The 25,998-nt window shown below is 41.1% G+C and overlaps 1 protein-coding gene across 2 annotated transcripts in view; it reads left to right on the top strand.

The window, feature by feature from the left end:
- LOC127455715 (nectin-1-like) overlaps window positions 1-25,998 on the top strand; it is a 327,445-nt gene that overhangs the window by 295,325 nt on the left and 6,122 nt on the right. The window contains exon 8 of one of the 2 annotated variants that reach the window (XM_051723786.1): window positions 13,425-13,534. The exons of the other annotated variant lie outside the window; for it this stretch is intronic. Within the exon in view, the coding sequence (XP_051579746.1) occupies window positions 13,425-13,534 (110 nt within the window). The remainder of the gene's footprint in view (window positions 1-13,424; window positions 13,535-25,998) is intronic. 2 annotated transcript variants of the gene reach the window in all.

Raw genomic sequence — 25,998 nt, 5'->3', positions numbered from 1 at the left:
GGCCACAACGGTTAGTGCTGGGGGCGATTTGGGGACCCCAATGGGAGTGGTTCTGCCAGGTAATCCCCCACGGACCTCCCATTCCCCAGTACGCTCATTGCCCCATTCTGGGATGAGACGGGCAGCTCACCCCAGGGCTAGTTTGATGTCTCATTCGGGGCTCGAGAGCAGGATGAGCTCTCGATCACAGCATAAGAGAGCGGGCTGATCCAGTTGGACACGGAGGACTTGACTGGGATCCCAACTTCGGGTGTGGTCGCCCAGTCTTAGGCCGACGCAGAGCTAGCGGCCATGCTTGCATGGGCTGCTGCGAGCATCGGGCTTGAGTGGAAACCTCCACCCTGCCCTGAGTCCTCGCGGCTTGATGATTGGTTCCTAGGCTCAGAGCACCGCTCACGGCCCCGCCACGGTTCCATTCTTCCCGGAGGTGCACGAGGAGCTCACGAATTTGTGGCAGGCACCTTTTACTGCCCAGACCCAACCTCTGAGCTTCTCCACTCTCACTACCCTCGACGGTGGGGTGGCCAGGGGGTACGCGGCGATTCCCCAGGTGGACAAGGCGGATGAGGTGCATCTGTGCCCGCAAAACGCCCCCACCTGGCAGAATCGCCCGAGACTCCTGTCCAAGGCCTGTAAGTCCACGTCGTCCTTGGCGACTAAGGCTTTCTGTGCTGCTGGACAGGCCGACTCCGCCTTGCACACCATGGCCCTCCTGCAAGCGCACCAGGCCAAGGCGCTGAAAGAGCTGCACAAGGGTAATCCCAACACGGGAATGATGCAGGAGCTGTGCTCAACGACCGATCTCGCCTTCCGGGTGACGAAGGTCATGGCGCGGGCTTTCGGGCAGGCGATGTCCACCTTGGTTGTCCAGGAGCGCCACCTCTGGCTAAACCTGGTCGAGATGAAGGATGCCAACAAGGTATGCTTCCTTGAAGCCCCCATTTCCCTGGCTGGCCTATTTGGCGACACCGTCGAGGACTTTGCCCAGCAGTTCTTGGCGTTCATGAAGCAGACAGAGGCTATCCAACACATCCTTCCCCGGTGTGGCTCAAGGTCCCGAACCCCGTCTGCTCATCGCCAAGGGCTTCCCCCTGCGGTGATGACACTGGTTCCGCTGCAGCCCGGGCCGACTGCCCAACCCCGACATAGAGCCCCCTATCCCACGTTCCAGCACCAAGAATCCTAGGAAGGCTTCGAAGTGCCCCTGAGATGGGCAACCCATGGATGAGGAGACCCGCTGTGAGTTTGGAGTTGGTGGACAGACCATTCCATCCCCGGTGGAGGGCTGGGAGAAGAATCTTTTGTTTCCTTTGAATTTGATTTTGCTGTACGCCCGAGGGGCTGTGGCACCCACATATTCAAAGAAAGTGTAGTTTCCTCATTTCCTGGGTCACACAGCCGGTGTTTATGGCCATCACGACATCCGGACACCGAACATTCACGGCAGGCATGGCGCTACGGAAGCGGGTTCCCCGGCTTCGCGCGCCCAGCTATGGTGCACACACACCCACACTCAGGTGATTGTGAGGAGTCACGAGGACGTTCACCCTCCTCCCCCATTGCTGACCGGTCCTGTGGTGTGCACGCGGAGCAAGGTAAGTGCTTTGACATTTCTCTCAGCACAGCCACGAGCCTGGGACACGAGGCTCCTCAATGTGGCAACTCCTGCTCTGCCCCACAGCGAGGCCCCACCCGCAGGTACGTCAGATGCGATTGTCCACTTAATGCCCCTCACTTGGAGCTTGGAAGCGTGGCTAGCGCTTTCCAACCCGTCGTGCTGGCTGGCCAGGCTTATCCGACTCGGCTATGTGATTCAGTTCGCCAGGTGCCCGCCCGGGTTCAGCGGTGTCCACTTCAACTCGGTGAGGGGCGAGAACACTGCTACCCTGCGTGCGGAGATTGCGATCCTTCTGCAGAAGGATGCAATAGAGCCTGTCCCTCCAGCCGAGATGAAGAAGGGGTTCTACAGCCCCTACTTCATCATGCCAAAGAAAGGCGGTGGGTTGCGGCCAATCTTGGACCTGCGAGTGCTGAACCGGGCTTTGCACAGACTCCCGTTCAAGATGCTGATGCAGAAGTGCATTCTGTTGTGTGTCCAGCATCAAGATTGGTTCGCGGCGGTAGACCTGAAGGACGCATACTTCCAAATCTCGGTTTTACCTCGGCACAGACCCCTTCTGCGGTTCGCCTCCGAGGGCCAAGGCGCATCAGTGGAAGGTCCTCCCTTTCGGTCTGTCCCTCTCGCCTCCTGTCTTTACAAAGTTGTAGAGGCAGCCCTTGCCCTGCTAAGGGAATTGGGCATTCACATCCTCAATTATCTCAATGACTGGCTGATTCTAGCTCACTCTCGAGACCTGTCGTGTGTGCACAGGGACCTGGTGCTCAGGCATTTTAGCCGGTTGGGGTTTTGGGTCAACTGGGAAAAGAGCAGACTCTATGATAGCGCACCTCATGAATGAGCACGGGCAGTCAGTACTGAACTGCCTGATATCATTCAGGCAGAGAATGGCGGTCCCACCGAAATAGTTTCAGAGGCTCCTGGGGCATATGGCATCCTCTGCGGCGGTCACGCCACTCGGGTTGATACATATGAGACTGCTCCAGCACTGGCTTCAGACCTCGAGTCCCACATTGTGTGGCCATTACGCCGATCTGCCACCGCATGTTCAGCCTTTGGATGGACCATGAATTTCTGCAGGCAGGGGTCCCCTTGCAGCAAGTGTGAAGGCGTGTCGTTGTTATGACAGATGCCTCCAAGTTAGGCTGCCTCGAGTTGCTGGCAGTATTGCTGGCCCTGCGGAGGCTTCGGCCATTGATCCAGGGAAAGCACGTGTCGGTCCGGATGGACAACATAACAACGGTAGTTTATATAGACCGCCTCAGCGGTTTATGCTCGCGTTGCTTGTCGCAACTCGCCTGCCGTCTCCTCCTCTGGAGTCAGCAGTGACTGAAGTCGTTGCGGGCCACTCACATCCCGGGCAACCTCAACCACGCAGCGGATGCACTGTCATGGCAGGTTACCCTCAGGGGAGAGTGGAGACTCCACCCCCAGGTGGTCTAGCTGACTTGGAGTCAATTTGGTGAAGCACAGGTAGACCTGCTTTCTTCCCGGAAAATCCTCCGACTGCCCACTCTGGTACTCCCTGACTGAGGCTACCTTCGGCACATATGCGCTGGCACAACAGCTGGCCCCGGGGGCCGGTATGCATTTCCCCCAGTGAGCCTGCTTGCACAGACCTTGTGCAAGGTCAGGGAGGACGACGAAGTGGTCCTGGTGGTGCCCTACTGGCCCACCCAGACTTGGTTCTCGGAGCTCACGCTCCTCGTGACAGCCCCTCCCTGGCAGGTTCCCCTGAGGGAGGACCTCCTCTCTCAGGGACAGGTCACCATCTGGCACCCGTGACCAGACCTCTGGAATATCCATGTCTTGCCCCTGGATGGGACATGGAAGACCTAAGTGGCCTACCACCCACAGTGGCAGACACGATCACTCAGGCCAGGGCTCCCTCTTTGAGGTGCCTGTATGCCTTGAAGTGGCGTTTGTTTGCAAATTGGTGTTCTTCCTGTGGTGAAGATCCCCAGAGATGCGCAGTTGGGTCGGTGCTTTCCTTCCTGCAGGATAGGTTGGAGGGGCAGCTGTTCCCCTCCACCTTGAAGGTGTATGTGGCCACTATAGCGGCACACCATGACGTGGTGGACGGTAAGTCCCTCGGGAAGCACGACCTGATTATCAGGTTCCTTAGAGGCACAAGGAGGCTGAATCCTCCTAGGCCGTGCCTCATTCCCTCGTGGGATCTCTGCATGGTCCTGCTGGGCCTGCGGAGAACCCCATTTGAGCCCCTAGAGTCAGTTTAGCTAAAGGCTGTCTCATTGAAGACTGCCCTCCTGACTGCACTCATGTCCATCAAGAGGGTTGGGGACCTGCAGGCATTCTCTGTCAGTGACACCTGCCTGGAGTTCGGTCCAGAGTACTCTCACGTGGTCTCGAGACCCCAACCAGGCTATGTGCCCAAGGTTCCCACAACCCCTTTTAGGGATCAGGTGGTGAGCCTTCAAGCGCTGCCCCGGGAGGAGGCAGACCCAGCCTTGTCATTGCTGTGTCCAGTGCATGCTTTGTGCATCTATTTGAACCACACGCAGAGCTTTAGACACTCTGAGCAGCTCTTTGTCTGATTTGGTGGACAGCGGAAAGGGAACGCTGTCTCCAAACAGAGGCTTGCTCACTGGATCATGGATGCCATCGCTTTGGTATTCCAGGTCCAGGGCGTGCCCTCCCTTTTGGGATTATGAGCACACTCCACGAGGAGTGTGGTGTCCTCCTAGGCGCCTCTCTAGCAGACATCTGTAGAGCAGTGGGCTGTGCAACACCTAATACCTTTGCAAGATTTTATAATCTCTGGGTTGAGCTGGTTTCGTCCCGTGTGTTGTCAGGTACAAACAGGTAAGTATGTGGGGCGGCTGGCTGGGTGTACCGCTTGCGTACAGTGCCTTTCCCCTCCCGGAGGGGAAGACGTGCACTTTTTTGCCCCATGCGAGTTCACGAGACGGTGAACTCCGGGATGTCTTTCCTCCGTAGCCCTGTGGCAGTCGAATTCAGCAGAGGAATTCGTAGCCAGGCCCAGTACGTGTGCTAGTACGCCCTGTACTGGGGTAGGTACTCCACATGTGCTGGTTACCCGTTGTAATCCCTGTGATGTTTCCCTGTTGATAAATCTGTGTCTCCTTTGGGCAGAGCTCCCTCTGTCTCCGGTCGCCGTGTTTGTAGAGCTCCTGCCCTCAGGGTAGGACCTACCGCGGGACTTCTTCCACATGTGATGCTGCCGGTCGGTAAGTCCATGTGATGTATTCTCCACACGTTACCTCCCCTTCGGGCAAAAGGACCCCCCCCCACCCCCCGACATGGATGCATATGGCCCCAGCTGATTGATTTTCCATTTTTGTGGGAGAAAAAAGGAGAGAGGAGGCCACGGCTGGTGCGGCCTGTCCCCACTATGAGTTCATCTTGCCCCCGGGGTGCGAGGGGCCTGATGACACTCGTGGGGCGTTGGGGGAGGTTACATGGGGGCCGGGTGCACTTGCTACGAGGCACGCAGTGGTCTGCCCGCACCTGCACCGCCAGTCCATGTAACACAGTTCAGCTGGTTGTGGCGTTTCATATAGGGACCCCTAGTGTTACTACATCGAAACAACATTGAGTGAGTGACAGATAGGGAACGTCTTGGTTACTGTCGTAACCTCTGTTCCCTGATGGAGGGAATGAGATGTTGTGTCCCTCTTGCCACAACGCTGAGCTACACGCTGAAATGGCCGGGACCCTGTCTCGCCAATTCCCAATGGCCTTTTCTCAAAGATCAGAGGTGTTTGGGGCTCCCAAGAGCGACCCCTAGTGTCACTATATCGACACAGTGTCTCGTTCCCTCCATCAGGGAACGGAGGTTATGACAGTAACCAAGATGTTACTATGGTTTCGGAAAACAGTCGTGACAAGCTAGCTAACATTTCTCCAACGATACATCATAATGTGGTGGTTAAAAGAATATTCTGGGTTAAGTACAAGTTAATCTCAATCAACAGTTGCCAAATGTAGTCACAGGCTTTTTATAACAATGCATGTCTCATTAAAAAAAAACTTGCATTTTCTGTTGTATATAAAATATAACTGTCAACCAATAATTACACTACACAATGCTTCACAACAATGGATTTAGCCTACATTCATTAATGAGAGAATAAATTGGCATTATTTCAATATAGCAGAATTTGCAGCACTCATAATTAAAGTGTTAGTGAAGATTAATGTAGTTCAATATATGCATGACAGCTCTATTTGTTAAACTGCAAATAGTGCATCAGAATGTATTGATTGCATATGTACAGAGAATGAAAAATTACATAACATTGTGACACATTGTGCAATAAAAAAATAAATAAAAAAAAACACACACATTTATTGTCTGTTATGTCAAAATGACAGTGCGGGTGCTTAAGTTCTTAATGTTCTTACTAATGAAAAGAGCCGGAGACTAATGAAGGAGCTTATCCGAGCCAGAACGTATGTTCCCGGAGGGATAGACAATCCCCCCACCCCCCACCCCTCCACCTCAATAGCTGACGTGACTGTAATTAGCTCGACTAACATGCCAATTGTGTTCATTGGAATGTGCTTCAATCGTGGAAAAAAAGCAAAAACATCACTTACTTGCAGAAGTGATTGCTTTGTGAGGCTAAGAAGCCATTTCAGGTCTCAAGTAATCAACGTCAAATTACTCAGACTTTCATCCATCTCAAATGTTGCCATTGGCTCTACAGTGAGGATGAGGTAACACATGATGAGACTTCAGAGACTGTGGCTTCATCCCAATTTGCTGGGCAACAGTCAGAGACTTCAGTCTAGTGCATGTTTACCAAGAAAAAAGATACATTTGAAAAACAGCACAGATTGAAGCATAAACATCTGGAACCAGTATGGCTGTACTACCACATCATAAAATTGTGTCTGATCCCACAGACTCCTTATTTGTTTGCATTAGCATTTAGCTAAACTTATTGCCTGAAAATTGATTTTTTCTTACCTTTTATGTTCATTAGAGCTGTCAAAATTAACACAAAAACGCATGTGATTAATTAGAAAAGTTTAACGTGTACATTTTTCTTAATAGCGATTAACACATTTGCTGTTAATGCAGCATAAACCAGCATAAACACTGGTTGGATGGGTGGAACTTTTGTGATGTGTCCGCCCGGAGTCATTATACTGACGCACACATTACAAACACACACAGCAATGATTTAGTGTCAGTGATAAAGTGATGGGGATCTGAGCTCTTAACACTATTTGTTTTAGAAAACAAGCCTAGATGGAACTTGTGACAGAAATCAAGTATTTTTCAGCCAATGTAAGGTGCATTTTAAATCCTCAATTGTTGCCTTCGGCTCTGTAGCGAGGATGAAGTAACACAGGATAAGATTGTGGCTACATCCCAGTTTGCTTACTTTTACTACACATTAAAAGTATGTTCTTCGGTCTAGAGGGGAAATAAATTATTTCTGTTATGTTGTTAAGTGTCGTTTACTCAAAACGCATTCTTTTATCCATCTGTCCTGTTTTTTGTTTGTTTTTTTTTGTGTAAATGTAAATGCTAGACATATGTCTAATACAATAAATGCGCTAGACATCTGTCTAATACCATTCCTATGACGTCTAACCCTAACCCTGACCATCAGCATCTCATGAAGGAGCGCAGGAGTTTTTAGATGTTGTGTCAAGTTAAAAAGAACTTTACCTTTTAAAAATGCATCTCGAAACACCCATGTTCTGTCTTATTTGTTGCACTGCATCTTGCTTGTTTAATTTTTGTTTTATTACACGTTTAATTTAGACAGTACAGAATTATTGAAACAAACCAACTAGTGCTGTCAGTCGATTAAAATGTTTAATCCCGAATAATCATCATTTTTTTTTTTTTTTTAGTTTTTAGTTAATTGCGATTAGTCGCAGATTTTAAAAGTGCTGAAATTTGACACTATATATACTTCTTTTCTTGTTCTTGTATGAGGAAAGAAAACTAAACAATAAGTAGCAATATAATGCTTTATTAACATTTTCCAAACAAAGCCTTCCACAGTATAAAGACAATGCACTAAAAATCACCAATTTAAGTATCATTAAACGTTTCCCAAAGTCTAAGTGGGAGTTTGACTAATTGAAAGAACTAGTCCCCACATAGATTGCATATTCATTGCAATGTGCATTAAAGTTCTTAAACTCTCATCCTCCACAATATTTATCTGCTGGTAGACTGTGGCTCTCTGCTTTCCTACAGCAATTGTGAAGCTGTGTTCATGATTCACGTCAAAGCGGCAACGTCAGCGTCCAGCACCGTTTTAAACTCACCATGAAAAGCGTTTGCAAAAAAGACATCTCATTCTGCATTTTGGTGATAGTTTAGATTGGGTGTGCTTCTGTGGTAATTAAAACGTGCCTTACATAGGCTGAAAAATACTTGATTTCCATCACAAGTCCCATCTGTGCTTGTTTTGGACATCAAATAGTGTTAAGAGGTCCTTTCTCCATCATTGTATAACTGACAAGGAAGCACTGTCAGAGATTCTTTTATTTACTGAGATAACAACCTCCGCAGCTCTATTATAGGAGAAAGTGTAACAGTCTGGCTCTCCTTGGTAGAAAGGCTCTGGCGCTGTGGCGTGTGCGTCAGTGTAACGACTGCAGGTGGACACATTACAAAGGTTCCGCCCTTCACACCAGTGTTTATGCTGTATTAATGGTAAATTAGTTAATCGTGATTAATAAAAATGTACGTGTTAAACTTTAATTGCATGCGTTGACACGTTAATTCTGACAGCTCTAAAACCAACACATTATGAAATTTCTTCTGATCTCATAGACTTCTTTGTTGTGTACAGTTTGTGTTAGCATGTTAGCGTTATCTTACTAAATTTGTTACCTTGAATGATGAATTATTACTTAACTTTGGTCATACTTACGAATCAAATGTCTGGTAAGGACCTGCTTTACAACAGGCCTACAAGACCTCAGTCCAGCCTCTCTCAGCCTATTGCAGACAGTCTGAGCACTGATGGAGGGATTGTAAGGTCCTGATGTAACTCGGACAGTTGTTGTTGCCATCCTGTACCTGTCCCGCAAGTGTGATATTTGGATGTACCCATCCTGTGCAGGTGTTATTAAAAGTGGTTTGCCACTGCAAGGACAATCAGCTGTCCTTCCTGTCTACCTGTAGCACTGTCTTAGGCGTCTCACAGTATGGACATTGCAATTTATTGCCCTGGCCACATCTGCAGTCCTCATGCCTCCATACAGCATGCCTAAGGCATGTTCACGCAGATGAGCAGGGACCCTGGGCATCTTTCTTTTGGTGTTTTTCAGAGTCAGTAGAAAGGTCTCTTTAGTGTCCTAAGTTTTTATAACTGTGACCTTAATTGCCTACCGTCTGTAAGCTGTTAGTGTCTTAACGACCGTTCCACAGGTACATGTTCATTAATTGTTTATGGTTCATTTAACAAGCATGGAAAACATTGTTTAAACCCTTTACAATAAAGATCTGTAAAGTTATTTGGATTTTTACTAAATGATCTTTAAAATACAGTGTCCTGAAAAAGGGATGTTTCTTTTTTTGCTGTTTATTTTTAAACTACTATGATTTGGGATGCACTAATCTTGCATACTAGAGAGTATGGATAGTATGCAACTTGGGATTCGTTCTTCTGAACTGTCTAGAGATAAGAACAGTAGGGGCAGGTTGTAGAGTCATCTTGGCTCTCTAGTGAAAGACACTACAGTATGTTCACTTTGTCTTTCAGCTTAAGTAGAGAAGGCCAGAGAGGCATACTTGCGCAGCACACAGCACTGCACCAAAAACATACCACAAAGTTATCACAGAGACTCATCTTCAATTCACAAAGAGCTTCGCCCTCAGGAGTTACCTCACACATAATGTCCCTTTGCATTACAGTCACCAAGACATCAAAACCAATATCTACAGCATCGACTCTGATACAGTGGCACTATCTTACAAACCTAGTGAATTACCAAAGATTTCAAGCCCCTTCCTCCACCACTGCATTGCTCAGATAGGGAGTTTGTCATTTTAATATGAATAAAACAATTATCTCCTAGATGTTATCGTGAACTGTGGGTTATAAAGAGGATCCAAACTGTCAAAACAAAAGTGAAAATCCTGCTGCGACAGAGAACGAAGGGATAGCAGTGATAAAGGAAGATGATGGTTTATGTTCCCACTTTGAATATAAAGTGCCACCACAGAGATATTATAGAATTTCACAGAGTGTTCATTAGCTCCTCAGCAGTGATTGGAATAATGGCTGAAAAAACACCAGTTTATGCAGTCTGTGGGTGAAATATTCCGGATTACTTAAAAATTGTGTTTTGTTTTACTACAATTAAACAGTTTGTGGTCAGAACAAAGCAAAAATGAGCCTGTTACACTGCAAAAATATTTTAAAATATAAAGTATAGATTAATAAATAAAACAAATAAATTAAAAATATAATTTTTGAGTATACACACAAATATTTCAGTATTTCAAATATTTAAATCAATATTTTAGATTTATGCACTGCAGTTGTATAAAACATTTCCATCAAACTGAATTGAGTAATCTGTAACAAATTATTTAACAATTATAAATATATATTTTTAAAAGTTTTATCAATTACTTTTTAACTTTGTAGCTAACTTTATGATGAAATGTGTTATTTAGTTGAAATGCGTAAATCTTAAAAATTGATGTATAAACATATAGATATTCATGGTACATTCTCTAAAAACATCTCAATAGGCTTTTCAAGAAAATGTATCCTTTTTTAAGGAATATTCAGATATTTTTACTTGAAAATAAGTCAAATATGCTGATTAATAACAAAATATCTTACAGTATATGAGATTCAAGTTTACTTTTAAAGTTTCAAGATTACAAGTTTCATTTTAAAACATTACCAATTTGTCACCATGCTCTTTGGTTCCAGATTGTTCTTTTAGTTTGTCTTTTAGTTTTTATTAATTTTGCTTTTTTTATATCTGATTTTATGCAGTGAGTGGTGATTATTTTTGATTGTGGTGCTTTTTAAAAATATTGTTCTTGAATATGTTCTTGATGTATGCAATACATATTCTACCTTTCTGTCTTCTCCCTCTGATGTCTAAGAGCTCCTGTCTTGTCAATTTCATGTCTAGTGACCATTAATGGCTAAGCCTCACTGTGCTGTAAAGTCTTACTTTCCTTATAAATATATCTATACAGTGGTCCCAAATGTATTTGGACACTTAAGACACACTATGGAATGCCTGAATACCATTGCATGAGTTAACAAAATGTCAAATCAAGTGTCATTTATTAGGCTATAGAAAGATACTGTATACTATAAATAGAAAACAACAGATGTTCAAAGTGAAGACAAAAAGTATTTAGAAAAGTGAAGTTAGTTCTGAGAAACGGTCTAGCATCATTTGTTTGCAGATGCCACTTGGTTTGATATATTGTTATCTAATGCAATGGAATGCATACATTTTACATTTGGCTTTAGTTTACAAATATTGTCTTTTTGGGGCCACTGTATGTCATCTCACAGAATCTCATCAGTCATTGTCATTTTTCAACCTTGAGCTCTGAAACCTTGGCCTTCTCTTGATAACAGGCTTATGTTGATTTGTTCTAGCTTGATTGATTTATCTGTTACATGCCAGGCCATCTGTCCTCATATGAAAACATGACCACGTCTGTTTTCTATGTTATCATTATCATGCTTTGTAATGTCCATCCATTCATCTTATCTCTTCCATGTCACTTCACTGGATGAGTCTCGTCATAGTATTGCCTGAACAACATGTTAAACAGCTGTGAAGGCAGAAAGCAGTCATGGTGTCAATACAGTGATACCAACAGAGGATCACAATAAAAGTATCTGGCGTTTACAGATACAATATGTTTACATAATTAGAGTTTTACTAAATCTTAGCCTATAAAGAGATACATAATTAATGCATAAAATACACTACCATTCAAAAGTTTAGGGTCACTTACTCTCACTTACTTTTTCTTTATTTTATTTAATTTTTTCACATTTTAGAATAATAGTGAAGTCATCTACGTCATAAAGTCAACTACTGAATAATAGAAATGGAAATATGGGAATTATGTTGTGACTAAAAAAATCCAAAATAAATCAAAATTATGTTATATTTTAGCATCTTCAAAGTGGCCACACTTTGCCTAGATTTTGCAGAAATGTACTCTTGGCATTTTCTCAACCAACTTCTTGAAGTATCACCCTGGGATGCTTTTTAAACAGTATTGAAGGAGTTCCAATCTATATGCTGGGCACTTAGTGACTGCTTTTCTTAATTTTTCGGTCCAACTCATCCATTTAAAAAACGTTTTTAAAATTTCAAAAACGTATTTTTGTCTACAAAATAAATGTCAGACATATATGCATACACCTTCAGATCAAAAGGTTTTTAAGATCATGAGAAACATTTCAGGCAAGTGACCCCAAACTTTTGAACAGTAGTGTATATATTTCGCTGTTGGTCTCTTTGTCAGATAAGCCATATTGTGTGAATCTCACGAAACGTGTCCAGAACATGTATAGGTCATATTATACCCCAAATGAAACAAAGGAATATGAAATGATATACAGTATATACAGTACTGTGCAAAAGTTTTAGGCACTTGTGAAAAATATTGCATAGTGAGTATGTCTTCAAAAATAATGACATAAATAGTTTTCATTTATCAATAAATGACATACAAAGTCCAGTAAACATAAAAAAAGCTAAATCAATATTCGGTGTGACCACCTTTGCCTTCAAAACAGCACCAATTCTCCTAGGTACACCTGGATACAGTTTTTCTTGGTTGTTGACAGATAGGATGTTCCAAGCTTCTTGGAGAATTCACCACAGTTTTCCTATTTAGGCTGTCTCAATTGCTTCTGTCTCTTTATGTAATCTCAGACTGACACGGTGTTCAGTGGGGACCATGGCATCTGTTGCAGGGCTCCCTGTTCTTCTATTGTAATCTTTTCTATTTGAAAAAGTAATGTTTGGGAGTCTAACATTTATATTTCCTATTGACACACTAAAGCTGAAGATATAAATAACCATCTTAAGACAAATGCTTTTGTGAAACATCTTATGTGACTATGACTTTTGCACAGTACTGTGTGTGTGTGTGTGTGTGTGTGTGTGTGTGTGTGTGTGTGTGTGTGTGTGTGTGTGTGTATATATATATATATATATATATATTAAAATGTTTGAACGTATTGCAGTAATGATAATTGTGATGTGATTATGATGCTCATTACCATAATTCAACAACAACAAAAGATAATAATATAATTTGCATAACTATTATGCGGAAAAAAAAAAGTTTGATCAATTGAAAATAATATAAAAAATAAATTAAATAAAAAAAATCTAAAAGTAACACGTCTAAAAATATATATATATATATAATAATGAGAATTTGTGGGGGAAATGTGATTAATGTTCATGAAATCAATGACAATCAAGTACAACAACATATTTATTGTTCGAAAAATATGTAGGTTTTTCTTTATCAAGTATTTTCCTTCTTTCCTTTTAGTTTTGGGCTAAAAATGACCTAGGTATGTTTTCATGACAATCACCCATAAAGTACAAAATATTTTTTTTGTGACAAGTGGAAAACAGGTTTTATGACTGGACTTCTCTGTGAAGTTTCTTCATTCCACTAACCAGGCATCAGTACTCTGTGTGGGAGTGACAGCTCTGTTCTCTCTCTGTCTCTCTCTCTCTCTATTCTTCTCTATGCTCTCCCTGTCTCTCTCTCACTCTTTCTTTTGGAGCTCCACTCCTCATACATCCTCTCCACCTCTCTTATCTCCAGAACTCTGCTCACAAGGACTGTGATGTCCAGTACGCCGAACTGGATACTGCAGCTTTGGCTTCCTCTCCCAGCCCACGAAGCTCTGTGCACACTTCTGGGGACCTTGTCGAGTACGCAACCATCCAGCCTAGCTCACACTAACGCATGCCATTGTAGGCCTTTCCCCCTATGACTCTGGCCTCAAGGTACACAGACTGATGCACTCCTACGTTGCTTTTCCTCTGTTATGATTTTCTTTCTTTTGTCCCTCACTGTCTCTCACTGAGCACTGAAATCCCTGTGTGTATCCTATCTGTGTCTCATTTTTCCGGTATTTTCATTTGTTTGGTTTTGCTTTTATCACTCAGTCTGCTGTTATGTTGTCAAGGCTGCCCTCTAATTCTGCCCTCTAATGTTGACATTTTGATAATGACTTTATTCAGTTATTCAACAGACAACTCCCTAGTAGTTTAGCCCTCAGCCACGAAACTGCTAACATCAGAATAAAAAAATAAAAAAAACAAAGGACATAGTGGCCCCATAAAGTATTTGGACATTTAAGCGCACTTGAAAATCTACGAATGTTATGAATTAAATAGCAAAATTTCAAATCAAGTGGCATTTATTAAAAAGAAGAATAGCACAAGCATTCTTTTTAAGAAAAACATTCACAAAAGGAACTTTGTTGTGACTGAAATAAAACAATAAATATACCAAAAGTTACTTGGACACTTTCTGGTTGTCAAACATTAGTGCAACAAGTCCATGTTTAATGTGCTGAACTACACATTGCTCTGATAGGACACCTGTGTGAAATTGAGGGGAACTGACTTCATAGGTCCACTAGTATGACTGTGACACCAGCTGGTTAAAAGTCAAAGCATAAATTACCTGAAATATGAAGTTAGTTATAAGAAACTTCAACTTCAACATGGTGACTAATGGATAATCAACAAATAAATAGACTATATAACTATAAAATCTAATTGCACAAAGCTTTAATTGTGATTAATCACATAATTTTTCATAGTTAATCGTGATTAATTGCAGATTTTGAAAGTAATGAAATTTTACTCGATGTATATTTTTCTGTTCCTGTCAAAGTGCACTTATTTCCTTCTTAGGAAAGAAAACAAAACAATATACGGTATAATATATTAACATTTTCCAAACAAAGCCTTCCACAATATAAAGATAGAAATGCGCTAAAATATCAATAATTCAAGTCAAATTAAATGTTTCCCAAAGTCTAAGTGGGAGTTTGACTAATTGAAAGAGTCCCACCATAGGTTGCATATTCATTGCAATGGGCATTAAATCTCTTAAACTCTCATCCTCCACAATGTTAATCAGCCGGCAGACTGTGGCTGTCTGCTTTGTTACAGCAATCGTGAAGTCGCGTTCATGATTTGCGTCAATGCGTCAACGCCAGTGTCAAACGCAGCTTTGAACTTGACATGAAAAGTGCTTGCAAACCACTTGTTCTGCATTTTTGTGATAGTTAAGACTTGACATGCTTATGTGGTAACTAAATGTAGAAAGTTTTTTCCTGTCTGATAGCTGTAGTCAGCGTTTAGTTTGACTGCACAGTTTAGTATGAAGCTCGATTCAGGCACATGTGCTGTCCAAAAAGCAAGAATAAACAGCTGGCGTTAATTGTGTTGCTGCAAATGGTGCTTTGTACGTATATTATTTAAGGGCTTGACTAGGTGAAAAAAAAAAAAACGTATTTAAAGAGGATTCGGAAGAGATAAATGAGTGGACATTTGGTTAATTGCAGTTTTCATTGCCATATATTAAGCAGCCATCTTTGATGTCACCCAGTACTGAAGATTCTAATTACGTGGAACAAATGAGTTACTGATAATTTGTCAGTCATTTAAGTTTGATGGGCTACTTAAGAGAGATGCTCCAATGTGTATATAGTGATCCTATGTATTAGACACAGAAACAAGAGTTTTTCCTAGAAATAGAGGTTTTCACATTCTTTTTTTTTTTAACTTTGAATTTCCCTGACAATTTTGTTCTTGACTTTTCTACTGATTGCCTTTCTGAATTAACCCACAATATACCAATTACATTTAACAAACTATGATCTTTTAATTTTCAGTTTATAGCTGGAATTGGGTGCAGTCCAAACATTTTTGTCAAAATCTAGCAAAGTCTGAGACATCATTGTAAATGTGGGATTTAAAAACCAATTCAAACCCGGAAAAAATACATTTTTAGGGTTTTGAAAAACTGAAAACAAAGAAAAGGTATGGCAGAAAAATGAAGAAGAAATATTTAAATGAAAAGTTCACCCAAAAATGAACATTCTGTCAAAATGTACTCACCCTCATGTCATTCCAAACCCACATTACTTTCTTTCTTATAGGGAAGTGTAAATGATGACATGATTTTCATTTTTGGGTGAACAATTCCTTTAAATTGTTAAAAATGTGCTCACTAATCAAACAAACTAGTATAGAGTTCATGTTACCTTGAGAGCATGCTGTCAGTAAAGGAAAAGCTGAGCATCCCAAATACTAAGATATTCTGAAATTCAACTTTTCACTCAAATTGTTATGCAGATGATATATATATATATATATATATATATATATATATATATATATATATATATATATATATATATATATATTAAACTGGAAAAATGTGAAAGAGAAGCATATTGTTCAAAGACTTCTGGACCCTAATGTACATACTTTGTTATCTTTAACATTTTGTCATTTTGCTTGCTCAGTAGGTTTCAAAGAGTCCTTTTAACGTTATCTCCACTGTATAAGATAAACACACAGGAGGGACTTGTGTCTGTGACCGTCTCAGCATGCTGGAAATTTCCCATCGGCTGGGGAACTCATCCCTTCTTCTTTTAGATAATAGCAGCCGAGAGGAAGAAGAAAACCAAAAGCAAAAAAAAAAAAAAAAAAAAAAAAAAAAAAATCTCAGGGGTAAAATCTGAATGGGTCTCACTGTTAAAACAAGCAATTAATATCACAGCGTGCAGTTCTCACAGGGCAAACACTGCTGAGCAGACATATTGTACAACACAGAAACTTAAAAACAGCTTAACAAAATTTTTTTTTACTACGGAGCTGACAATGTAAAGTTTAAATTCAAGGAAGAAAAATAAACAAACTGAATCACTAAATCAACAATAGCTGCTAAGAAGTGTTTTCACATAGTAGGAGGTGACCAACTGTGGACCCACTAAGTTATAAATTTGTTTACCTCATTTACACCTGATATTAACATCTACAGTATTTTAAGCAAAATGAGTTGCCATTATTAAATACAGGAGTAATACTGTATATTTGGAAGGATTTTTTTGTGTGCTTTATTTATCATACTGATGTACAAATTGATGTATGGTGCCACAAAATTAGATACCATCCTCAAAATTCCATTATAAGTGGTCACATGAGACTGTGATCTGTCTAATCTGAGAAAGATGTTAATATGAGTAAACAGGTCCTGTAATGAAAGGGAGGCATCAAGATCATAACATTGTTAGTCCGACTTAAGCCTTGTGCTCTCACAATCAAAAAGTGCCAATACAGACTGTACCATGGCAATACCATTTTCTTTCATGCTGTACTATAGTATTACCATGAGATACCATCACTGTACCATGATACTGCCACAGTACATTTTTGTAAGGGGCTTACAGGCATAAGTTAAGGTTACTTCTGCTCAAAAGTATCATAATATATGGTATTTAATTTCTCTAACTTTGAGACTATTCACTGTTATGAAAACAATATTTTAAGTCAGGGGATTAAAGCCAAAGTTTTAATATAGCACATTAAACAAATAGCAAGTTCATATGAGGACTGATGCTGTACACAGGCTGTGGTGAAAACATTAAGTTGAATACCTATCTGTTGAATAACTTTTGTTGAAGAATAAAAATTATATTTGTACCAGAAAGACATGGAGACAAGAATTAAGGTTCCCTATCTGTCACTCACTTGACATTGTGTCAATGTAGTGACACTAGGTGTTGCCCTTGGGAGCCCCGAACACCTCTGATGTTTGAGAAAAGGCCAATGAAAATTGGCGAGTGGAATTTGCATGCCACTCCCCCGGACATATGGGTATAAAAGGAGCTGGTGTGCAACCACTCATTCAGATTTTTTCTTTGGAGCCGAGCGGTGTTGATGTATTCCACTGCCAATCCATTCGTCTCTGTAGAAAGGAAGCGATCTCTGCGGCTGTTGGGTTTCATGGCGCATCACAGCGGTTTCTCCCCTCTCGCACAGATAAGTGCAGAGAACGCCCCTGGGCACTTCGACAGCACACGTTGAGTGCTAAAAGAGTATAATTCTCCCTAAAAGAGTATACTGTATATTCCCTAAAAGAGTGGGCACTGAGGAAAGCGTCTTTTTAAAGATGCCTTTCTGGTTATGTGCAGTTCCTGGTTGCGGTCATTATCTCTCCACTTCTGACGGTCACAATCGCTACCTTACATGTCTGGGACACGCTGAGACAGCGTTCGTGGATGGTTCATGCCCGCACTGCGAGAGCATGACCATAGCCATGTTGCGATCGTGGCTTTCCTTCCTCAGAGGGAAAGCCACTCCAGCCGCTCCCCACGGGCACAAGACTGTGACGGTTAGCGCTGGAGGTGATTTGGGGCCCTCCTGCAGGTCCACCAGGCCAAGGCATTGAAAGAGCTGCACGAGGGTGGTGCTGACCCGGGAGTAATGCAGGAGCTGCGCTCAGCAACCGACCTCGCCCTATGGGCTACGAAGGTCACAGCGCGGGCTCTCAGGCAGGCGATGTCCACGTTGGTGGTCCAGGAGCACCGCCTTTGGCTCAACCTGGTTGAGATGAGGGATGCCGACAAGGTTCGCTTCCTTGACGCCCCCATTACCCAGGCTGGCCTTTTCGGCGACACTGTCAAAGACTTTGTGCAGCAGTTTTCAATGGTAAAGCAGCATACCGAGGCCATTCAGCACATCTTGCCCTGGCATAGTTCAAGATTGCGCACCCCGTCTGCCTGTTGCCGCGGCAATCCTCCTGCGGCGGCAACATCGGCTCCACTGCAGCCTGAGCCAACGGCTCGGCCCTGGCGTAGAGCTCCCCGCAGGAAGTTGATGCCCCCCGTGTAATGGTGCGCGACCAAGAACCTTAGGAAGGCTTCTAATTGCCCCTGAGACGGATGACCCGGAGGTGTCACTATGACTGCTTGTCTCACGAACGAGCGCGCTCAGTCGGTGCTGAACTGCCTGAAGGCATTCAGGGGAGAACAGCAGTCCCACTGAAACAATTTCAGAGGCTCCTGGGGCATATGGCATCCTCGGCGGCGGTCACGCCCCTCGGGTTGATGCATATGAGACCGCTTCAGCTATGGCTTCAGACTCAAGTCATGAGATGGGCATGGCGCCGCGGCATGCATCGCATGGCTATCACGCCGATCTGGCGCAGCTTGTTCAGCCCTTGGTCGGACCTGGCATTTCTACGGGCAGGGGTTCCCCTAGAGCAGGGCTCCAGGCGAGTCGTCATCATGAAAGACACCTCCAAGTTGGGCTGGTACGCCGTTTGCAATGGGCATACAGCCGCAGGTTCCTGGACAGGCCCTCGTCTGCATTGGCACATCAACTTCCTTGAGTTGCTTGCGGTATTGCTAGCCCTGCGGAGGCTTTGGCCGTTGATCCAGGGCAAGTATGTGTTGGTCCGGACAGACAACACTGCGATGGTAGCATATATAAACCACCAAGGCGGTTTACGCTCACCCCGCATGTCGCAACTCGCCTGCCATCTTCTCCTCTGGAGACAGCAGCAGCTCAAGTCGCTGCGGGCCACTCACATCCCCGGCAAACTCAATCGCACAGTGGACGTGCTGTCACGGCAGGTGACGCTCAGGGGAGAGTGGAGGCTCCACCCCCAGGTGGTCTGGCTGATTTGGAGTCGAATTGGCTAGGCACAGATAGACCTGTTTGCCTCCCGGGAATCCTCCCATTGCCTGCTGTGGCCGAGACCCCCCTCTGTGGTTGCACACCAGCTCCTTTTATACCGATATGTCTGGGGGAGTGGCATGCAAATTCCACTCGCCAATTTGCATTGGCCTTTTCTCAAAGATCAGAGGTGTAAGGGGCTCCCAAGGGTGACCCCTAGTGTCACTACATCGACACAATGTCTCGTTCCCTCCATCAGGGAACGGGGGTTACAAAAGTAACCTAGACGATATTTATTTATAATAAATTAATGTCCTTTGGCGTAAGTCCCCGTCCGATGGTCCGATGATAGGTAGATGCACAACCATCAGATCCTGCCAAGGAAAGACGACAGGGGCGAGGAGCCTACCCCCGACAGCAGACAGGGACCTACAGTAGCTAGTGGCGGAGGTCCAATGCAACATCATCATGCAGGGAGGTCGATACGATGGGTCAAATGGGTAGTTCACCCAAAAATATAAATTTTTGTTTACTCACCCTCATGCTATCCCAGATGTGTATGACTTTCTTTCTTCAGCAGAACACAAAGATTTTTAGAAGAATATTTCAGCTCTGTAGGTCCATACAATGCAAATGAATGGTGACTAGAACTATAAAGCTCCAAAAAGCACACAAAGGCAGCATAAAAGTAATCAATAAGACTTCAGTGGTTAAATGTATGTCTTCAGAAACGATTTTACTATAAATCTCCACTTTCACATTCTTCTTCTTTTCTTTTTGGTGATTCACATTCTGTGCATATCACACCTAGTGGGCAGGGAGGATAATTTATGGAAAAAAAATAACTTAAATATTGATCTGTTTCTCAACCACACTTATCATATCGCTTCTGAAGATATAGATTTAACCACTGGAGACATGTGGGTTACTTTTGTGCTGCCTTTATGTGCTTTTTTGGAGCTTCAAAATTTTGGTCACCATTCACTTGCATTGTGAGGACATACAGAGCTGATATTCTTAAAAAAAAAAAAAAAAAAACATTGTGTTCAGCAGAAGAAAGAAAGTCATACACATCTGAAATTGCATGATGGTGAGAAAATAATGAGAGAATTTTCATTTTTGGGTGAAATATCCTTTTAATTAAGGCCTGTGAACAAAAGTAATGATATGATTGGATGACACAAATGAAAGAGTGGCATAACCAGCTTACTACAATGAGTCTTCTTAATACAACTATCACTTAGGCTTCCATTAACTAAGGTGAAACCTCTCCACCCATGCAATATGCTTTGAAAAAAAAATATAAAATTACAAAAGGAATTACAATTTTAGATCAGTAATCACATACAATTTTGAAATCATGCATCTATTTACATAATGCACATTCCTGGTCTTATTCTACATATGATATTAAAAAAAAATAGTTGTCTTTTTAATCTTATAACAAAATGAAATAACTTGCCTTACCTTTTAAACAACTTTTTGGATGATGTCTCAGATCACTCTTACTTTTCATCTTCTCCCCCTCAACCATCTGGCTCCATTCCAGTGCGTACCACCCACTTTTCATGATCCAGTCAATTCCTGATGGATTAAATCAAGTCCCACCCTATTTTTTTTTTCTCTTTGAATATCTTGTTAAACTCAAATACGTCATATTTTGGAAGTAAAACAGTCTGCAAACAGCATTTAAGGTTGTCAATGAAAAATATATATTTTTAAGTTTTAGATGTGGCATCTAGGGAAATGTTGAGGGTGCTTTAATAATCAAATTGAATCTTTGAATACATTAGGAATGCACAGAGTTTCTCTATTTCCTTCTTTGGATTGAAGTGTATTTCCTCTAATTGCTTAAATTAAGCAATTACATTTGCTTTGAATTGCAATTTTCAAGTGTTTTTATTTTCCATTAGAACATATTAACATTAATGAGATTCAGTTTCATTTGTAATGTCATTCAAGACCAACTTTGGCCTTTAAAAATTATAATTGCCTCTTCAGCTTATGCCTCAAATCTGGTTTTGGCCATTTGAGCCATATTAGCGTAATGATTAATGACTGACATTCTTATACAGGATGTGTCATTAGAGACCAAACATGTTTTTATCTCTGGTACTATCAAGCAGTGATAGTTTGAAGGACTTACAGTCTGAAATGGAAATCTTTCTTCCAGGAAATCTAGCAGCACCCTCTTTTTTTATTATTATGCATCAAATTTTGCATCTTGTTGTGCTTTTGTTTTATTCAGCTGTCAAAACGCTTCAGGTGTGAAATCTACAAACTTGAACTTTTTTCTTTTCTTTTTTTTTTTTTTTTTTTTTACTGTTTATTTATTTGAGTGTGTCTTTATAGTACAATAAACTCTTGGTCAAAGAGTGCAAGGACAATTTGATAACTTATGATTTGACCCCTGTGGAAGAGAAGCATATGACTGTCTCAAAACAACCATCACCGCTTTCTAATTCATACAGCTAATTAAAGCTGAACCATTGTTACTTCCCTATACAAGCATTTATTTTTTTGTCTTATTTTGTCTGTCTAAACACACTGCAGTGACCTTTCCTGGCAGAGAGTGGGTCTATGAGTGATGTAGCCAGTAATTAACCAGGCAGCGAGGAAATATGTAAAGGAACATGGAGAGAGAATGCAGAGTTTGAATCCAGTATGTAGACCTGGGTGATGATGTGTCCTTGTTATTGAGCTGAAAAACAGATGTTTTTGAAAGAGAGATGGCTAACTATAACAGCAAGTTAATTACTTGGGTTGTTATAGTTGTTCAGTGTGATGGTGGGTGCATACTGTAAAACTGTACTGTGAATTTCTTATTACATGTATTTGGAATGTGCAGAGAAAATTATTCACACATTATCCACTATTATGTAACTCATACATTTGGCACCGGGTATTTCATACTGTGTAGTATAATACAAGACTGTAAAACACAGACTTTAGTTACTAAGAAAATTGTGTTTAGCTTGGTAAAGTACGACGAGAACCCATGTGGAATTAATCTTAGTTGAGAATCAACACAGCTCTTATCTCAAAGCAATATTTTCCACTATTAGTAAAATCAGGGCATGGCTTTTGCTTCTCTTGAACTAAGTCATATATTCAAATAATCTATATAACCTACAGATACCTGTATGGCTTGAATATGTTTTCTAATTGGTAGTATAGTTTATTTGTGGATTCCATAGAACAAAGCGCAGACAGTTTCTATGTTTAAGGCATTGAAATAGGGAATAAAAGCATGTTTTATATTGTCAAAAGAGCACTCAAGAATGACTGACAAATCAACTCTTGATTCCACCTTTTTTTAAATTGGATACAAAAAAGAGGTCCATTTCAATCAGTGTATATTATTTGAAAGCAATTTCAATCCGCATTGTAACAGGCTTTATGTAGAGCCACTAGTGAGGCCAGAAGGTCAAAGTCCTTGTCTGAAGATAGCAAAATAATTGCTTTGGCAAATTCTGAAGTTCTGTAACGCGGCAAAGCTGCAATGGAGGAGTCATTACATTGTCATAGGAGATAAAAGAAGCCTATTTAGGTCAAATTCCCCACAGTGGACTGTCGGTCCCTGCTCTCCTACCTCACTGTTGAAGAAATAAAAAATATATTCTCATTCGGCCAGTGATTTTCATTTAGATTAGTCCTGAGTTTTGTGCACCAGTGAAGTGTCTCTCTGAGTCTTATGCAGACTGTGAGGAAGGTGCTGTCAAAACGACTCACCACTTTAAGTTATTTGTAATTTTTTAATTCTTTTGTATTTAAAGAAAACTAGGTTGTTTTCAAAGGAAGCTGTTTCTGTATATGGGTGTTTTTGTGCGTATATCTCGGAGTCTGAATAGCCCTCTAATATTGAAGTTCATAACAAGGACTTCAAATCGAAGTTTAGTTCTGCAGTGTTATTTGGCAGCATGTTAGTTCAGCTTACATTAAAGCTAAAGCGTTTTCTTTTCCCCAAGGCAGCAAATGAACCTCTTTAGTTCTCTAAACTGTAAAATGCGTATAAACATATTTAGTTTTTTTAATTCTCAAACCTTTTTTTTTTTTTTTCAGATGGGCTACAGAATTATTGTACCTGGAGTTCCTAAAAAAAATATTCTACTTACATTCAATATTAATTAAAAATATTTTCCCAGAATTATTTCCCTTTTTTAATCAGATCAATAAAATCAACATTATGAGTCACACTTCTAACTTTGTTAGTTTTGACAAATTATTTCTGTTTTTAATAGGTTTTTTAGGAGGGTCATCTGTAATTTGCATGATGTACAGTACCAGTTAAAAGTTTGGACCCATTTTATTATTATTATTATTATTATTATTATTTGTTAGTTTACACATTTTAGAATACTATTAAAGTTACTATCAGGTCCAATGATTATATTAAAATAATGATAATGATAATTATAATAATAATAATAATAACAAGAAGAAGAAGAATTTTTAATGATAATAATAATAAATTAATAATAACAAAAAAAATATTGTTATTGTTATCATTGCTATTATTATTATTATTATTATTATTATTACTATGACTAATACTGTTAATACTACTATTACTACTACTAATAATAATTTTCATTGTGCACAGAAATGTATGTAATGTAAAAACAAATAATCCAATAAAACACCAAACTGTTTAGAAAATGGTTTATTTTTTGCCTAAATTACCAGCATCTCAGTGTGGACCGAATGCCAAAATGCAGAGAAAATGATGCTTTTTCAAATTTATGCTACTTAATGTTAACAGTCTCAATATGTAGGCCTATACTGAACTCAATGTCTTCTCCTGTTCCTCCAGTTACGTTGTTTTATTTGGCTTTAGCCAGAGAGATCTAATGAACAAAGACAGATGTAGATGATGGCCAGAAAGAAAATTGTTCTGTGAAACAGCTGCAGGGTTAACTGCACCATCAGGTGAAACAGTTTATTCAGATCTCCCCTGCTGGGTGTAAAATCACCTTGTACATTATCAAGCAACTAATAATAGGCAAGTTTGTAGCCAGATCTGAAGCAACATTAAACAAGCACTTGTTTTGCTGAGAGACAATAAAGATACCTAACTGAAGGTAACTGTGCTCCAGAACACTTAAAGTCTTCTGACTGAAGTAAATGTAATTATGGCTTTCTATTCTTCAGAAAACTGTGCCCATGTTTAGTCATGTTTTATTTAATGGAGAAAATCCTTACTGAGTAAATATCACACGTTTGATTGTAAGGATCAGTTCCTTTGTTTATTCTTTGTGTTATTTTCATGCTCTTTTTACAGAGCATTTACATTTTGTAATGTATTTAATGTTACAATATGTTCTATATTTGTCACAAGGGCTATATCTCAGTAGGTTTTAAGCTTTTTTTGTAGTCAAGACTTTAAAATATGTGCCTATACAGATACTGAATTTCAAATAAAAACCTACCTTGAGAAATATTCACTAGTGTAAAAAGTGTGACAACTAGCTTTGGCCTCTGCTATTATTGCATCATAAAATAACCTCATCCCTGCTGCAGTTCTGTGTTGTCTTGAGGTGTTTGCATGTGCACACAAAGATGAAAGGTGAATGTGTGATCAGATTCTTTTACACAATCATCTGTCCATCTGAGCCCTCAGTGGTTCTTCATGTCATTATGAACCTCATGTGTCAAGCTTGTGTCCTTCACTCTCAGCTATAAGAACAGAAGATTGCCCAGGGTTGAGCAATGATGTGCACTGTTCAGCATTTATTTAGAAATTGTGTTGCTCCTTCCATTAACATACTGCTCACAGAATGGGAATCATCATTGTCGTAGACGTAAAGATGCTTGGGGACTCTGCGTAAGTCACCTTTCCATTTCAACTCTAATGTTATTTCTCGATCTCTGGACATATTTACACTCAGTTTTAATATTTGTGTTTGGTGATCTAAATACAGAATGCTAAATACAGGTGTAAACAAGGTCTGAAGCATCTTGTGATCCATGTGTTTAAAGCAGTTCTTACATTCATACAGAAGGGATCAGCACAGATATTTTGTAATATTTTGACCAAGTCAGTTTGAAAACAACACAAACATGTGTAACTTCTGAATGAGAGAGAGACGGTGATACTGAGAGGTGTATGCATTTGCCGGCAACTCGGCGCCATACAGAGGTAAATCGTGGATAAAATATATTTAAATGTCCACGAAAGTCAAATTTGGCAATATTTGTGCTGACTTCAGACCTGTATACACCTTTCTTGGGACTTGGCATGGATCAATAGCATTTTTTTTTTTAGGTTTTTCTTGATATAGTTTTACGGCTGTTTTTCCATTCACCCCTATTGTTTCCTCCCGCTGATGGTCACAAATATGGCGGCTGCGGGGAAAAAGTGACGTCACTGAAACAGGTCAATTAGATGGGGAGAGGAGAAAGTATTTTGACATAAACAAATGTAAGCTACTTAACCTTTAAATCCAAACCTACATCCTTGCTTCATGGTACATTTTCAGTATGCCTGACATCAACATCCAGTAACACACTGACATAGTAAGTAATGGACGTAGTGACAAAATTAGAGACCCTTCCATCGAAATCTGATCACTGAACACACAGACGCATATTAATATCAGGTGTAAATGGAAATGTCGATGTGTCTCAGCTGACAACTTGTGATCTGATCACCTAAAACAAATGTTAAAACCAGGTGTAAACAGTCTCTCTGT

Source organism: Myxocyprinus asiaticus, chromosome 18 (genome assembly GCF_019703515.2).
Source record: "Myxocyprinus asiaticus isolate MX2 ecotype Aquarium Trade chromosome 18, UBuf_Myxa_2, whole genome shotgun sequence".
Classification (NCBI taxonomy): domain Eukaryota; kingdom Metazoa; phylum Chordata; class Actinopteri; order Cypriniformes; family Catostomidae; genus Myxocyprinus; species Myxocyprinus asiaticus.
This window is presented reverse-complemented; position numbering and strand designations above follow the sequence as displayed.